The following is a 15,902-nucleotide window of genomic DNA, read 5'->3' as shown; positions in this document are numbered from 1 at the left end:
CGGCGCCCCCCGCATCCCCGGGCTTTTGCTGCCGCCCGCGCCGGGGTTGAACTCGATCGGGGGGGGGGGGGGGGGGGGGGGGCGTGGCGACGGGGCAGGCCCAGGCCGCAGCGCCTCCGGGGACGTCGAGGCGAGGCGGTCGCGTGGGAGCCGGGAGCGGCCGCCTCAGCTCAGGAGTTGCTTCCAGGGGGCGGATCGCGGCGCCTCAGACCCCTCGGCGCTGCCTGCCATCCCCTCCGAACCCCGCGGCGGCTGCGCGGCAGCAACTTGGTGCCAGCCCTAAGCCCCGCCCACCACACACGACACGCCCACCGCTGAAGCCCCGCCCACTGCCCCGCCCCCTTCCCCGTCCCAGGACGCGTTGCGCGGCCCGGGCCGGAAGTCGGCGTGTTCCCGGGCGTGTGTCCGTGTCTGTGTCTGTGTCTGTAATCGGCGCGCGGCCCGGGACGATCGCGGGGGGATTCCCGTCCGCAGGCATCACCGCTGTCGCCACCATCACCCACGGAGCCACTTCCAGAGTGCGGGAGACCCGGCCCTTCGCCGGGCATTGAAGATGCTGCCCCTGTCCATCAAGGACGATGAATACAAACCACCCAAGTTCAATCTGTTGGGCAAGATCTCGGGCTGGTTTAGGTGCGGGGTGCCCTGTGTGCGGGGAGTGGGGACAAGGTCCAGGTTGAAGCGTGGCCCGAGGTGCAGGGAAGGGGGCGCTAGGGTCACCCTCACTTGGGGACTGGGAGCGTCTGGAGAGGGGGGGGCCCGCGTCCGGGTCCCGGCCCCGCTTGGACTCGCGGGCTTTCCCCACTTTGTCGTGCCCAGGTCGATCCTGTCGGACAAGACGTCTCGGAACCTGTTTTTCTTCCTGTGCCTCAACCTCTCTTTCGCTTTTGTGGAACTCCTCTACGGCATCTGGAGCAACTGGTAACCGAAGGGGGAAGGGCTGGGGCGGAAGCCCGGGTGGCGGAGACCGGGCTCTGTTTGCTGAATGCCACGTAGCTAGTCGCCGGGAGGGTCAGGTCCCGCCGGTGCCGCCGCCTCTGCTGCCCAGTTGCTTCCTCTTGTCCACACCTGTCTGGCGTGGCTACTGTTTCTTAACATCGGGGCCCACCGCGTGCAGCAGTTCTTACGATATGGGTCCCCGCTTTTCCCCTCCTTAGTGTCCCCCCTCCCCGCCCCCACTCTGTCCAACAAGAGTGACAAGTCCCCCCCTCATTTGGGCAGGGGGAGAGAGTCTTTCCACATCCCTTAGCTTTGTCCACTTTCTTGGGATTGGGATAAACGCATTTCCTGTCTCCTGGGGGAGTGTCCTTGCCTGTCTGTGGGGGAGTGGCACTTGGATTTCATCCTTAGGATTCGGAGAGGGAATACCCCAGATGTTCTACTTACTTTGTTGTGAGATCTTGGAACCCGAAGGAGGTTTATACAGGGGACATCCAGGCAGACAAGTGTCATCTCTTCCATTCACTTCTCTGTTTTAATTTTATGCTGAAACTGTCTCAGGAGTTCCCTCTGTCCTGCCTGCAGTAGGGAATCCCATAGAGTTTCCTAAAAAGCGTACCTCTCATGGTGTTTGGTGTTACTTTTGTTTTTGTTGTTGTTGTTGTTTTTTTTTTGTTTTTTTTTTAACTGCTTTGGGAAGAGGTATAACCAGTTTAACCATGGAAGTGAAATACTACACTCTAGTTGTTTGCCCTTGGATAACTTAAGGGCCTTATAAAATTGTTCAACCAACAATAGAATCATCACACTTCCGGGTGTAGTGATTGTCTTTAAGTCTCATATCCATTTGAGAATCTGATGATAGCCAGCACTCAGTCTTTTATATAAGACTTCAGAGGGGTCTTGGGTTCCCCGTCGTGTGTTTTGTTCATTAAGTAGACGTCGTCTCTGTTCACGAAGGGCCATTTTCACAGACAGTTGCTGTCCTTGAGCTTTATCACTGTTGAAATTGAGCAATGACATTAGATAATGTCACCAGTTTTGGTGACCTGTATATACTTTTATATGAAAAGTGCGACTACTTTTCAGTGCAAATGTGAATGCAGTTTTGTCAGTAATACTCAGCAACTTACGAAGGTTATCATGGAGTGACCACTTGGATCTTAACTGCATATCAAAACATGTGTCATAACCATCATCATATGTTGAGTCCTCTGGGAATCAGATATACGTGTCTTGTAATGTTAACCCCCTTCAATGAATTGTACATGTTAAAAGCACCGTATAGTTGACCCTTGAACAACACGGCTTTGAACTATGCAGATCCACTTACATACAGATGGTTTTCAACAAATATGAGCAGTACTCCAAGTGTGTTTTCTCTTATGATTTCCTTAATGATATTGTCTCTTTGCTCCAGCTTACTTTATGGAAATAATCCAGTATAAAATACACATAACATAAGTGTTAATTGACTGTGTTGTTGGTAAGGCTTCCGGTGAATAGTAGACTATTAGTAGTTAAGCTTTTGGGAATCAAAAGTTATATGCATTTTTTACTGCACAGGAGGTGGGTGTTCCTAACCTCCCTGTTATTCAAGGGTCAACTATATTGTCTTGTATTGGAATAATCATAATTTATTATAAATATACAATATTTATATCCTTTACTCTTCCTAAATTATGCCATACTGTGGCCTATGTGCTGACTGTATCAAAACTAGCTTGGTTTATAGGTTTATATATGTAGAGTTTTGCCATAGTTACTTTATATTACAACACATTATATTTTACTGTGGGCTACCATTGCATAAGTTGGTATGTGAAATGCCTTGTTCAGTGGATTCATATTTGACTACCTAGATTACCGCTTTCATGGAAAGTTATTTTAGGTAGTATTTCTTTTGGTCTGTAGAGATCTATTGAGGAAATTATTAAAACCTTTGATTTCCAAGCTATTGTGGAAAGTCACCAGTACATAAGGAAAACGTGAGTGTTATGTGACTTGTTCTCCTGTGGCTTGCTCTCCTGACCTAAGGCTCTCTTGTCCAGATATATTCTAGATTGGGAATCTAGCACTGACCCAGTACCTGTAATACCTAGCTCAGTTAGCTGGTATTCATCTTCCTGTTCACCATCACATCCACAACCATTAATTTTTATTGGTGGACTGGGAGTCCAAATGGGTTCCCAATGAAGCGTTGGCAGATTTAGAAAATGTGTGGGCCTTTTTGTAGTCTGGCTTTCTATGTCTTCTTTAGATACCACAAGTTTTAGTTCACTTTGTTGATGTATCAACAGTTTCTTTATGTGACTGGGTTATCTCTTTTTCTGAAGGTTCCACTAGAATTTTAAGTTCCTAAAGTAAATTTCTCACTGGAACTTGGTCACTCTAATGTCTGTGTTCATTTTCATTCTGTAATAAGTCAGGCTCAAGATGTTGTGAACATGAAATGTCAAATTTTTTCTCTTATGGAAGAAAGATGAATAAAATGTAAAATTCACAAATAAAAGTTCTTAGAAGCAGTTGGTCTTGTTGCAACATTCTGGTTCTTGTTCAGAGCCTTCATTGTAAAGTAAAAACTTATAATTGGTTTATATTTTTGAGGATGACGGTCTTTCAGTGGAGGAACAGATAACCTCTTTAATGTGTGTTCCCCCATTAAGTGTCCATTGCCTTTCAACTTGCCACTAGAATGTAAGCGGTATCAAAAGAGGGGTCTTTTATCTAATTTGGGCACCTTATCACATGGTACATCGGACGCCTGATATATATTTGCTGAGTGAAAGAATGAAGAAATAATGAATGTATGGAACTGATCTACCTGTACTGTTCTTCCCCCCACCCCTCCCTTTTCTTCTTTATCATAGTTCATTGCTGTCTTTCTGGAAGATTCCTTCCTGATGAGCAGAGCCGACTCTTAGATTTGTAGAGAAGGATGCCTTCTATTTGGTTACCATTCTAATACGCCACCATGTTTGTTCTCTTCCAGCTTAGGGCTGATTTCCGACTCTTTTCACATGTTTTTCGATAGCACTGCCATTTTGGCTGGGTTGGCAGCGTCTGTTATTTCGAAATGGAGAGATAATGATGCTTTCTCTTATGGGTAAGACTTTTTAAAAAATCCTTTTTGTTGAAGTGTAAGAAACACAGAAAAATACACAAATCTCAAGCTCAAAGAATTTGCACTAATCGAACACACTTAAGAATCTCTTTTGTCTCCTCCTGGTTCCCTTGAACCCTTGAATCTCTTTAGTCTCCTCCTGGTTCTTTCCGATAGGCAAGGCAACCACTGTCCTGACTGCATGGGGTAGTGGCGCCTGGTTCTGAACACCGTGTCCCTGCCATCTGCAAAATGTACATCTTGCGGGGTTTTTTGGCATCTAAGTTTTTTTGCTTAGGGTTAGGGCATCTTGATTTTACCCAAAATTTGTAGGTGAGATTGTTACTAGGTATTTTGAATTTCTCAACACTTACCCTAGTTTTTTGAAGCAGATGAAAAAGAAAAAGTTTTAGTCTATGCAAATGATCACGTGTCCTTGTTTTTAGGAGGCTATTTTGCTGTTGATTTATTTAAAATCATTCTTTCCCCGTATGGTTTTATATTGCATACCCTCTTCAGCTCCGCTTTTAAGTAAAACCCTTCACCTCTTGCTGAGTTTGGAGAGTGACTCAAATATTTGGAGGGTGTTTTCACACTGGAGCATCAGGCCCCCAAGCCCGGGCCCTGAGGGGCAGAGCTGGCTTTTCGCATGGAAGCAGTGGTGTTCCCATTATCAGATGGACTCTGCCTGCATGTTTTTTGTTTTTTTTTAAGCTTATAGGACATTCTGCAGTGTAATTTCATCCATGTATAAAGTGGTGAGAACCAGTAGCCTCTTCCTCTCTTCTGCCCGCTTTCTTTCTGCCCCCTCCGCCTGCTTCCTCCCTCACTCCTTCCTTGTCCTTCCCACCCCCCACTCTCCACAGTCTCCCCTCTCTTCACTTTCCTTCCCATTTTCTCTGGCCTCTCACTCTGGTGCATCCTCAGACTCATTTTCTCTTCCATCTTCTGCTCTCCTGTTTCTACTTTCTTTCTGGTTACTGGGCCTGTGTCTGCTCATTCCTTTTCCCCCACACATTTCTTTCTTACTCTTCTCTACCGCTCTCTCCTCCCCTTTGCTCTATCTCTCAGCTCTTCGTTGCTCCCTCTTCTTCTCCCTCAGTCTCCTCTTCAGTCCCTTTTGCTCTGGCTTTTGCAGTCTTGTCCTTCTTTCACTGATTCCCTTCCATTGCCGGTGCAGGACCTCCATAATCTCCCTCCCGTTCTCCATCCACCCTCCTCCATCCTCTTCCTTTCCTCCTCCCTCCTCCAGCATGCTCTGACTCCTGCTCCCTCACCACCTCCTCCTTCTGCCCAGCTTTGCCTTTGCTCTGAAGCAAGCATGCTCTGCTTCTTGCCCATCCTCCATTCTCTTCAGATGTTTGAGGGCCACTGCTTTGCTCCTCCAGAGATAGAAAGATAAGTAAGATGCCTTAATGAACTTGGGGTCTGATGGGGGAGTGACTCTGTAAAAATAGTAACTGCCCATTTGACAAGTGCTGAAGGATGAAGTCTACGACAGCACTTGCTGATTCGGGGTATAACCAAAGGATTAGGGTTCCTTGTAAAATGATAAAAAGCGAGGCAAGAACACCCATCAGACTATTGTTACAGTACGGAGAAGGGGATCACTATGTCTAGAGCTCCAAAGAGGCTGAATGCTCAGAGAGAACATCTTCCCTGGCGCCATGAAATCTTAAGTCCATTCTGGGTCATTAAAGAAAGCTACAGAAAGCGGTCTTCTTGATGTTCCTCTTACATGGTTTAAGGACCAGAGTGAGTGGCTGCTATGAGTGCCCTTTGAAAAATGTTTGAACAAGTAAAGCTGCCAAGTTCAAGTTGTTCCTAGTGACTTTAAGCCCGAGCTGCCTCTTGGAGAAAGAAACCCTTTCCCCGCCGCCTCCCACGGGCAGGAGGCAGGAAGCCTTGAAGGCCGCGGGGAGCGGGGCAGAATTTCAAAAACTAGTTCAGCTAGAATGATGCGAAGCTGGAATTGATTCTAAAAACAGGTCAGCGTTCGTGCTGCATTTCTTAATCTTAGAAAAAGAGCGAGAGGAAAGAAATCTCAAGTGGTTCCAGGGATACTTGAGAAATAATTTTATTTTCCTTCAGATCAAATCCGCTTCCCAGAGTTTTGAAAGCTGAATAACACAAAGCAGAGGGCCTAAGGCGTCCTTAGGAGAGAAGGGATTAATACGTTACAAACCCCCCCTTCTCAAGCTCTCTTCTCCCCCTTTTTCTCTTTGGATTCTTCTTTGACTGTTTAGTCCTGCTCTTCCTGCTCCAGCGACAAGCTGAGCTTCACATTTCTGGGGACGGTCTTTCTACACCTCCTTACTCCAAGGTCTTCTGATTGCTGTGAGGAAATCTGTATTTTCTGCTATTCAGCATAATTCATAATATTGAAATTCATGTTCTTGTTTTTGGAATATATGTGCAATAAAACACACTGCACTATACACGCTGGGTCTTTGCTGGCCACTTAAAACGTTTAAAGTGGGTTAGGGTCATCGAACATGCGTTTGATGTTGACTGTTTGATCTGTAAGAAATAACTTAATAATTTGGTTGTTTACTTTGCTCTGCAGGTATGTCAGAGCGGAAGTGCTGGCTGGCTTTGTCAACGGGCTGTTTTTGATCTTCACTGCCTTTTTTATTTTCTCAGAAGGAGTTGAGGTACAGTAGATAATGATTAGATTTGGCAAATTATATATGCAAGGAAGATGTTTAATTCGCTAAGCGTATATGTAATAGAGCTGTTTTGCACACGATTATGAAGTGTTGAGGACAGCCTTGGGTTATAGGAGGAGCTTACGAAATAGTTGAGAAAAATGAACTAGATGTGCACCCTACTTGAAACGGAAGGCAAATAATGGTGCTTTGCAGGTGCAAATGGAGTGTTGACACTGGAGAGTAAAGGCCTGCTGGGAGAGTTCTGAAGAGAACCTGAGTTCTGGGGTGGGACGGGGGTTGGGGGACTTCTTATGTGGTACCTGGAAACAAGAAGATTTCAAGGGGAGTGACCTTGAAATGAAAGGCAACGCTCTAAAATGCCACGGAAGGATGTGCTTCAGACCAAAAGGTCATTGTTGCCTTTCTTACAGTGTGGTGCAGTGGTCGGCAAACTCATTAGTCAACAGAGCCAAATACCAACAGTACAATGATTGACATTTCTTTGGAGAGCCACATTTTTGAAACTTAAACTTCTTCTAACGACACTTCTTCAAAATAGACTCGCCCAGGCCGTGGTACTTCGTGGAAGAGCCACACTCCAGGGGCCAAAGGGCCACATGTGGCTCTCGAGCTCTCGGTTTGCCGACCACGGGTGTGGTGAATACTGGTTTTCTTCCGATAGACCGTGGGCAGATATTTCTGGAGTGACTTTTCATTCTGAAAAGACCTGAACGATTTTTAAAGCGGCTCTTTGTTCCCACCAGTGGACCCCGGGGAAGTCACCCGATGAACCTTGCCTTGTGTTTTGCAGAGAGCGCTGGCGCCCCCCGACGTGCACCACGAGCGCCTGCTGCTGGTCTCCGTCATGGGCTTCGTGGTGAACCTGGTGGGGATATTCGTGTTCCAGCATGGAGGCCATGGCCATTCGCACGGCTCTGGTACGACGGTCCGAGCCCTCTGTCTCTTCACGTCCTGGTGTCCGTCTCAGTCACTCACTTCTGAAAACTGACCATTCTCGAAGTTAAACTTGGACTTGTAATAACACAAGTAATGTTAATAGGCTTTACTCTTATTAATGTCTTCCTGAACCATCCCTCCCCCTTCTCCCCGCCCCTCACTGGACAGTAGCATCTTCTCCGTTACGCGTGCTCCGATTTTGGTGTGGACCCCTCCAGACCTGTGTTGCTCATCTGTTGATGATGACACCATTTATATAACACAGACAAACAAACATCAAAGCCACAAAACAAACCTAGTGATTAAAAAATTATAGTGCATGTGGGTGAGAAACTTGCCATCATCTGTTCTTCAGATCCTTCCATTCGCATGTCCCAGCCCCCCTTCTCCACGAACAGTCCACGGAGCTCCCGAGTGTGGGCTCCCTGGTTTCCTGTCTCGTCGGGGAAGTCCTGTCTCTGGTTTTCCAGGCTTTTTGGGTCTGTCTTGCTTATTTTTTTAATCAGCTTGTCAAGTTTTATGAAAAATCTTATTGGAATTTTGACCAAAAATTCACTGTCTGCGTTTAATTGTGAAAAATCGACACAACTCAGATTAAATTTCACGTTCATATGAAATTCCACGTCCTTTATGACGTTGTCCTAGGCATTTTAACATAAATATTTGCCATGTGGCCCATTGTTGGGGAGCTGAGAGTTTTTCACCCAGTGAAGAAGATAGCTCGCACTCCTGCTTGTCTCACGGCATAGCCAGGCCCTCGAGCGCAGTGTTGATGAGAAACACTTCCCCGCTCGTATCCTTGCGTCCACCAGCACAGTCACCTGGGTAGCTTTTTAAAAAGCGCTGATGCCAGGTTTTATCCCAGAACCACCGGAGGAATGCTTGACCCCGTGCCCTCAGCGGGGCTGAGCAGCAGGCAGGGCGAGGAGCATTGCTGAGTGAAGGGCATTAGCAGAGCTGCTCCCCGGGGCTGATGGCTGGGCCTCATTTCTGATCAAACTGCTTTACCAGCCGAGGATTATTCCTGCGTCTGTTGTATGATGTTTTCCCCTCCTTCGGTTGATTTAAAATTAGTAACTGCATGCGTAGATTTTCTTACGAGGACCCATCCTTAAATTTTGGAGTTAAATGCATCCATTTAAGACTACATTTAAGTCTGACCCATTTTGAGTCAATTTTTGTGTGTGGTGTGAGATAGGGGTCCAATATTTTCTTATATCTAGATGACAAATTGTCTCAGCGCCATCTGCTAAAAAGATGACTTTTTTTTCCCCCCACTGAATTGTCATCCTTGCCAACAATTAGTTGACCATAAATGTGAGAGTTTTTTCTGGATTTCCTGAAGTAGGGTTAAAATCGCAATATGTGATTTTTTTCTGCCTGATTCTTTTTTATTAAAAGGGTTGTTTTGGCTTTTCTGGATCCCTTGTTGAATTTCCATATAAATTTTAGGGTCTGTTTATCAATCTCTGCTTTTATTTCCTTCCTGTGCTGTGAGGTAGGAACTCAGTATTATTGTAATGAATCAGTAACACTTTACAAGTACATGTTTATGAACTTGAGTCTGGTTTTAGAGCTTTCTTTGCTGACATCATTGTTATTGTAGCCGCTAGCTAATGTATTTTCACATGCCTTTTGTTTTAACACTGTTCGCAGGCCATGGACACAGCCATTCCCTCTTTAACGGTGCCTTGGACCAGGCCCTCGGCCACGGAGACCATTGCCACAGTCCGGAACCGAAACACGGCACCGCACACAGCCATGACCACGCGCACAGCCATGACCACGGACACGGACACGACCACGGACACGGACACTTCCACTCCCACGGTGAGTGCAGCCTGAGGCCTCCCTCACACAGACCTGCGCAGAGAACTCCTGGAGGAAGGGTCTGTTCAAGCATCGCAGCTAGCTTCCTGTCCAGCGGACCACCCTGGTTCCCACACCGGTTCTTTTTTAGTGTGCGGTGAGACTGGCGTGGTATCAGGCAGTGGATATGGCTTTCTTTCAGGGAGTATATCATGATAAAAAGTTACTATTTTACATGAGTGTCCGTGAATGAGGAACAATTGCATTTCAGCAAATGAAAAGCGTGATTTTTAAAAAATAACTTCTTATTGATTTTAGAGAGAGGAGAAGGGAGAGGGATAGAGAGAGAGAAAAATTGATGAGAGAGACACATCGATAGACTGCCTCCTGTATGCCCCCTATGGGGATTAAATCCATAGCTCAGACATGTGCCCTGACTGGGAATCTAACTGTGACCTCCTGGTTTATATGTTGATGCTTAACCACTGAGCAACCCCACCCAGACAAAAGTGTGATATTTTTAAAGTATGATGAGGCCTTTTGTACTATATATAGGGTTATAAAAATACAATTGGAGTTTTCAATTCTTCACATTTTCATGTAATTTTGATAGATATTTACCTCAATGTACCCTTAGGAATCTTTGTATGCTGACTTACATTGCATTGGATACTAAGTTATAAGGTATTTAGCCATTTAATATTTTATTTAAAAATTCTATTTGAAATTATTCATGAAAATTTTGAGTATAGACTAATAGTTGCTTAATTGGCACAATTTGATTAATCTTTAAATAAACTATATGCTTAAATACTTTGTGTACTTGCCCTATTGGCAGAATTCTGAAGCTTTAGATTTGAAAATATGAAAGGGGCCTTAGAGACTGAGTTTGTAACTGTTACACTGATATGCTCTAAAACCTTGCTTTTCTAAGTTTGGTGCTCACATGCATCCCAAAATAATCTTGAAAAACTGTGTATCCTTCATTGTTGGGATGATTTCTTTAAAAACTCCTCGTGACATCAGGCCATGAGGAAATCATAGCAGCTGGTGACTAGGAATGCCAGGCTTTTGAGACAAGGAGTCTGACTCCAAAATCTGCTCTTGACTCTTATCGTGCCTTCCGCCTTGAGGAGCCCATCTGGGTTGCGGTAGCAATACCGCCTGCGTTCCGTTTCCCCTGAAGAGACAGCACTGTCCCACTGGGAAGTGCTGGGAGCTTCCTATGACTGGGAACCTGCACGTGAGTCGAGCCAGCGGCTCATTGTTTTAACTGCTCCCATCTCAGGGATATAAACAGTCAAGTTCAGATCTTGTGTTGGGTGGACAGGGTAGGCTCTCTGTCCTCCATGGCAATTCCAGGATCCGGGTTCTTTCCTCTGTGGGATTTTTTTTTTTTTTTTTAAATAATATATTTTATTGATTTTTTACAGAGAGGAAGGGAGAGGGATAGAGAGTTAGAAACATCAATGAGAGAGAAACATCGATCAGCTGCCTCTTGCACGGCCCCCACTGGGATGTGCCCGCAACCAGGGTACATGCCCTTGACCGGAATCGAACCTGGGACCTTCCAGTCCCGCAGGCCGACGCTCTATCCACTGAGCCAAACGGGTTTCGGCATTCTGTGGGATTCTTAACCCTGAGAATTAGGTAGAAGGTCAGATGGGACATGCTTACGAGCCCAGACGTGCCTTCCATCTAGTCCTTTGTTCACTACCGAGTGACACACGCACCTAACTAAAGGCCACCGGAAGTGTGGTTTAGTTGTTGGCCAGCGCGGAAGGAGAAAGGGGTTTGGTAAGCAGCCAGCCATGCTCTGGACCCAGAGGACTCTGAGAGTGTGAACAGGAGGGGGTTACGTTGTCTCCTGTAGCTCTGACGTCAGAGCAGCAGGGACACCTCCCTGAACAGCTGTCAGAAATGACTGTCTATCTGGGCCCACAGCCTTTTGACACAGCAGGGGCCTGGATAGGGCGCTGGGCTTGGAGGGCAGGCACGCTGTGGGCTGTCCGCAGGATCGGCAGGCGCCTCCCTGTTTTGCCTCCACACAGCAGAATGACAGTGTTACTATCATTCTCTGTTACTGTATTAAGTGTCAAACGTAATTGTAGGTCTGACGTGGCTGTGTAGTCATGCAGCCTTCGCGATGCCTTTGAGTGAAAGGTGCTCTGAATGGCAAACATTGCGCCGGGAACTGAAGACATGTTCTGAAATAATCTCACTTGCCTCTCTGCAGATGGCCCCTCCTTCAAGCAGACAGCAGGCCCCAGCAGACAGATTTTACAAGGTACGGCAAGGCGCTGGCCCCTTTCTGTCCTACGAAGCTGGCTTCAGAGTTTTCCTTTAAGAAAAATTTGTAACATAGTATTTGTTTTTAAAATGTTAGCCCCGTCCTAATGAATTTTCTGATAACCCATTTATGGATAAATAACATTTATTAGCCTATGACAGATTTTAGCATCAATTTTGTTCCTGTTTTTCAATTTTATAATCTAAGCGCTAAAAGACATTCTTTTCATTTAATTGTAGTTGGCTGTTTTCTCAGATGTAATAAGAAGAATAAAATGTTCAGAAACGATACTGCATGAGTAAAATGCTGCCCATCCCAATGACTATAGTAACATCACAGTAGTATATTTACCTATGCAGGGTTATTAAATAATTTTCCCAAGAATAATATTCCATATGTATTTATGTTGTGGAAAATTTAGTGCTACAAATGCAATGCATCCAAAACCAAAGATGTTCACTGGCCATGGTGAACCCCAATGTAAACCGTGGCCTTTGGGTGACATTGGTGTGTGGACACTGTTTCATCAGTGGTAACACATGTTACCCGGTGGGGAATGCTGATAATGAGGAGGCTGTGCATGTGTGGGGGCAGAGGGTGTAAAAATCTACCCTTAATTTTGCTGTGAGCCTAAAACTGCTCTCAAAGAATAAGTCTGTTATATTTTTAAAAAAATGTAATGCAAAGTGAGACCTCAGTTACATCCACAGGCATAAAAAAATGATACCTAAACAGGAGCTTACCTATCATGTCAAATGGTGTATTCTCAAATTTTACACGCCAGAGAAAATCAGTCTTGTCTGTGAACTGTGGTAGTTCCCGTTTTGGGATGGGAACCAATCTTTGGTCGCAATTTCCGTTTAGACTTCATTGTTCCAGTTTTCTAAGTCCCAGCGGCCCATCTTTCTGCCTTTATGAACTTGACTTCAGCCTGACCTTCTCAGTAGCTTGTGATCCAGTCCCCGCTACACCTACTTAACTCCACGGCTTCCGAGGCAGCTCTCGCTTTTGACATTTCCCTGTAAATGTGCTCCTCTGCACCAAAGAGGTTATTTCAGGCCCTTAAATGTGTCTTCCAGCCCCTCGCTTCCCATTTGCAAAATATACAGAATTGTCTACCTGCTGAAATAGCTTGTAATGATGCCTAAGGAGTGTCTGTATCCAGTGCTATCAGTGAGCCTTGATAATGAGAGCTCATTTTTAGTTGAGAAATCATCACGATGCGAGGGGAGGTTGGGTTTGCCTTCCTAATTGCCTTTTATACAGCTGCTGTGAACATTGGTGCATATTTCCTAAGTGCCCACCAGCTTATGGGGCTGCAGCAGCCCAGCAGATGGCTGAAGGGCAGGGATGACTGCCGCTACTAACTCTTTTCCGCACAGACGCTCACACGGGGAGAACTGAGGAGTGAACCCCTCAGCTTCTTGCCCCATTTCCAAAGGAAAATAAAAAACGAGCGATTCTTTTCTTTTTCCTTCTGATGTTGAGAGCTGTGTTCAATTCTGATCCCAAAACACCGATTACAAAATATAAAGACTTAAAAATCACACACATCACTTAAGAATTTTGAAGCTTAGGGCCCCTCAATCTACTTTGCTGTGTATCTTTCTCCATTTAATTTTAAAGCTTAAGGTGATCCCAACACTTACTATTCTTTGCTACTGAAATACCTAGGGAAATGAAATATATTTTCCCATAACATATTTTTGTGATGGAAAAAAGCCATTTCCCCCCCTAAAGAATTGTTACAAAGGTTAAAAAAAAAGAAAAAAAAAGCCATTTTTAAAAAAAGAATTATTATAAAGCTCAATACCCTATACCAGCGATTTCCAAGCAGTATGCTGCAAGAATTTTTAAAACATGCAATTCCTCACTATTTCTTTAAGTGGTCGAATAAAACAATGACAATAGCCCGAATAGCCCCGTTTTGAACCATAAATATACAGGTCATATACTAGAGTTGCATCTGAATAGTTATATTGCATAATTGCATATTAAGGTTGTATCTAATAGGTTAATTCTTGGTATCAGAAATCCTAATGTACAAGTATAGCTGCCTAATTTTTAAAAAAAGTCACTTTGGAGCAAAAAGGGGTTTGTAGTTACTATCATTTTTGTGTGTGAATCATTCAAAATTATATCTATTTTATGTCAGATGGGCAAAAACATATGTATTTTGGTGTGCCACAGAATTTTAGTAATTGGTTTATGTATGCCATGAGATGAAAAAGGTTGAAAACTGTTACTCAGATACATGCATATAAGTACAACCAATGGACACAAAACTCTGGGGAGGGAGGGTATGTATGGGGGGGGGCAATGTTAAAATATGTAAAAAAAATAAAAAATTAAAAAAGAAAAAGATAACTGTTACTCAGAATGAAAAAGTAATAGGTACTGAGGAATGAATTACATTTGCTATAATACTTGATATAAAATTCCATGGTGGCAGATGAAATGAAATGTATTTTCCCAGAATGCATTAGGATGTGATTGGACTGGTTAATAGTCAATTTTTAAGTTATTAGGAAGTGTTTTCAGGTTCAAGCAAATGTATATTTCACACCTAAAATAATGTCAGTGAATAAAAAACTAGAAAAAAAAAGTATTTCTAAAGCAGACCATGCTTTTTACACATTAGATATTTCTTTTCAGCTAAAATAGTTGATGATGTTGAAGAATGTTTTATTTTTAGCAACACTGGTTGAAGTTGTATAGGGCAGTGATTTTCAACCTTTTTCATCTCATGGTACACATAAACCACTTACTAAAATTCTGTAGTACACCAAAAAATGTATTTTAAGAGACATTTTAAGAAACGGTGTTTTGCCATAGCGTACATTTTATTCACTAGAGATCTAAATGTTGAATAATCTCTCTAATTAAATATTTTTGAAAAACAACATATATTAAACTTGCTTCTTGACATTTTAAAATGTCTTTTCCATCAAGAGTCAATTCTTAAATGTTAATATTATATCTAGGTTCTTAGACAGTGAGAATCATACCAATTTAATATTTAATTATTAAAAGTTCAAATATATTTACATCCAATGTAAAATATTTAAATTTCTACTTTTATATCAAGTTCGAGCTTAGTGTGTAACTTGAGGTAACAAAGTCTTCACGATAATTAATAAGTTTGTCAGGTTTAATAGTTATGGTCCATAGGTAATTCGCCTGAAATGTGTAATTTTAGTGACCAGCAGGGGGCTCTCTGTGTCCATGATCCATACATTTAGCGATGTTCTCTTGACAGATTAGATTCTTTCTGCCAATGACATTTTCTTCTAACAAGTTGTTAATTTCTGGGCTCTTTTAACCAGAGACAAATGTGCACAAACGATTTTTAGAATCCATGCACTGCTCTACTTCCTCACTTACGCTATTCTGCATCAGGGATATTGGGCCTCGCTGATTTGAAACAGGAGGGAGTGTTTCAATCCCCAAGGTACTATTGCTTCATTACTAACCAGTTAGTTAATCTACATGCTGGCCATTTCTCAAATTAGTATGTAGCACTTCATATGGTAAATAAGATGATTTCCAGAAATGTTTGCACTGGCAGTTGCTCAGCTGTGTTTTGGTCCTGCTGGTCTGTTTGTAGGTGTGTTTCTGCACATTCTCGCGGACACGCTGGGGAGCATCGGGGTGATCGCGTCCGCCCTCCTGATGCAGAACTTCGGGCTGATGATAGCAGACCCGATCTGCTCCATCCTCATAGCCGTGCTCATCGTCGTGAGGTAGGTGTCGCTTGTGGCTTCGGAAGGATTACGTTGACAAAGAAACTGGGCCGAGTGGAGGAAAGGATAAGGAGAAAAGCACCTCTCCTCCCACCAGCCAGGAGAACTGTGTGGATAACTTGGCTATTCTTTCAGCTTTTTTCTTTTCTTCCAGGCCTCTGCTTTGTGGGTTTTTGTTTGTATTACGTGTAAAATTATATTCTGAGTAAGAAAACCTTTTTTAGCTTTTTCGGATTATAAACTTATAATCAATATAGTCAATATAGGAAACTTGGAAAGGGATGAGAAGTATAAAGAAAAATCCATCAGGAGGACAGCACCTGTAGGTGACATTTCCTCTGTTAGCAGTATTTCTTTAGTCATTTTTAGGCTTTTTTTTTTTTTACATTATTGAATATCTGCTCTCTGTG

The 15,902-nt window shown here is 43.8% G+C and overlaps 1 protein-coding gene across 1 annotated transcript in view; it reads left to right on the top strand.

Moving 5' to 3' along the window:
* The first annotated feature begins 353 nt into the window (after positions 1-353).
* SLC30A7 (solute carrier family 30 member 7) overlaps positions 354-15,902 on the top strand; it is a 30,448-nt gene continuing 14,899 nt past the window's right edge. The window contains exons 1-8 of the mRNA XM_084865433.1: positions 354-633; positions 820-921; positions 3,932-4,045; positions 6,609-6,696; positions 7,505-7,631; positions 9,307-9,480; positions 11,696-11,746; positions 15,357-15,492. Coding sequence (XP_084721559.1) covers positions 554-633; positions 820-921; positions 3,932-4,045; positions 6,609-6,696; positions 7,505-7,631; positions 9,307-9,480; positions 11,696-11,746; positions 15,357-15,492 — 872 coding nt within the window. The 5' untranslated portion in view covers positions 354-553. The remainder of the gene's footprint in view (positions 634-819; positions 922-3,931; positions 4,046-6,608; positions 6,697-7,504; positions 7,632-9,306; positions 9,481-11,695; positions 11,747-15,356; positions 15,493-15,902) is intronic.

This window comes from Pipistrellus hanaki (assembly GCF_964339955.1).
Source record: "Pipistrellus hanaki genome assembly, chromosome: 18".
NCBI classification, from domain to species: Eukaryota; Metazoa; Chordata; class Mammalia; order Chiroptera; family Vespertilionidae; genus Pipistrellus; species Pipistrellus hanaki.
Note: the sequence above shows the minus strand (reverse complement) of the source record. Positions and strands in the feature narration are given on the sequence as shown.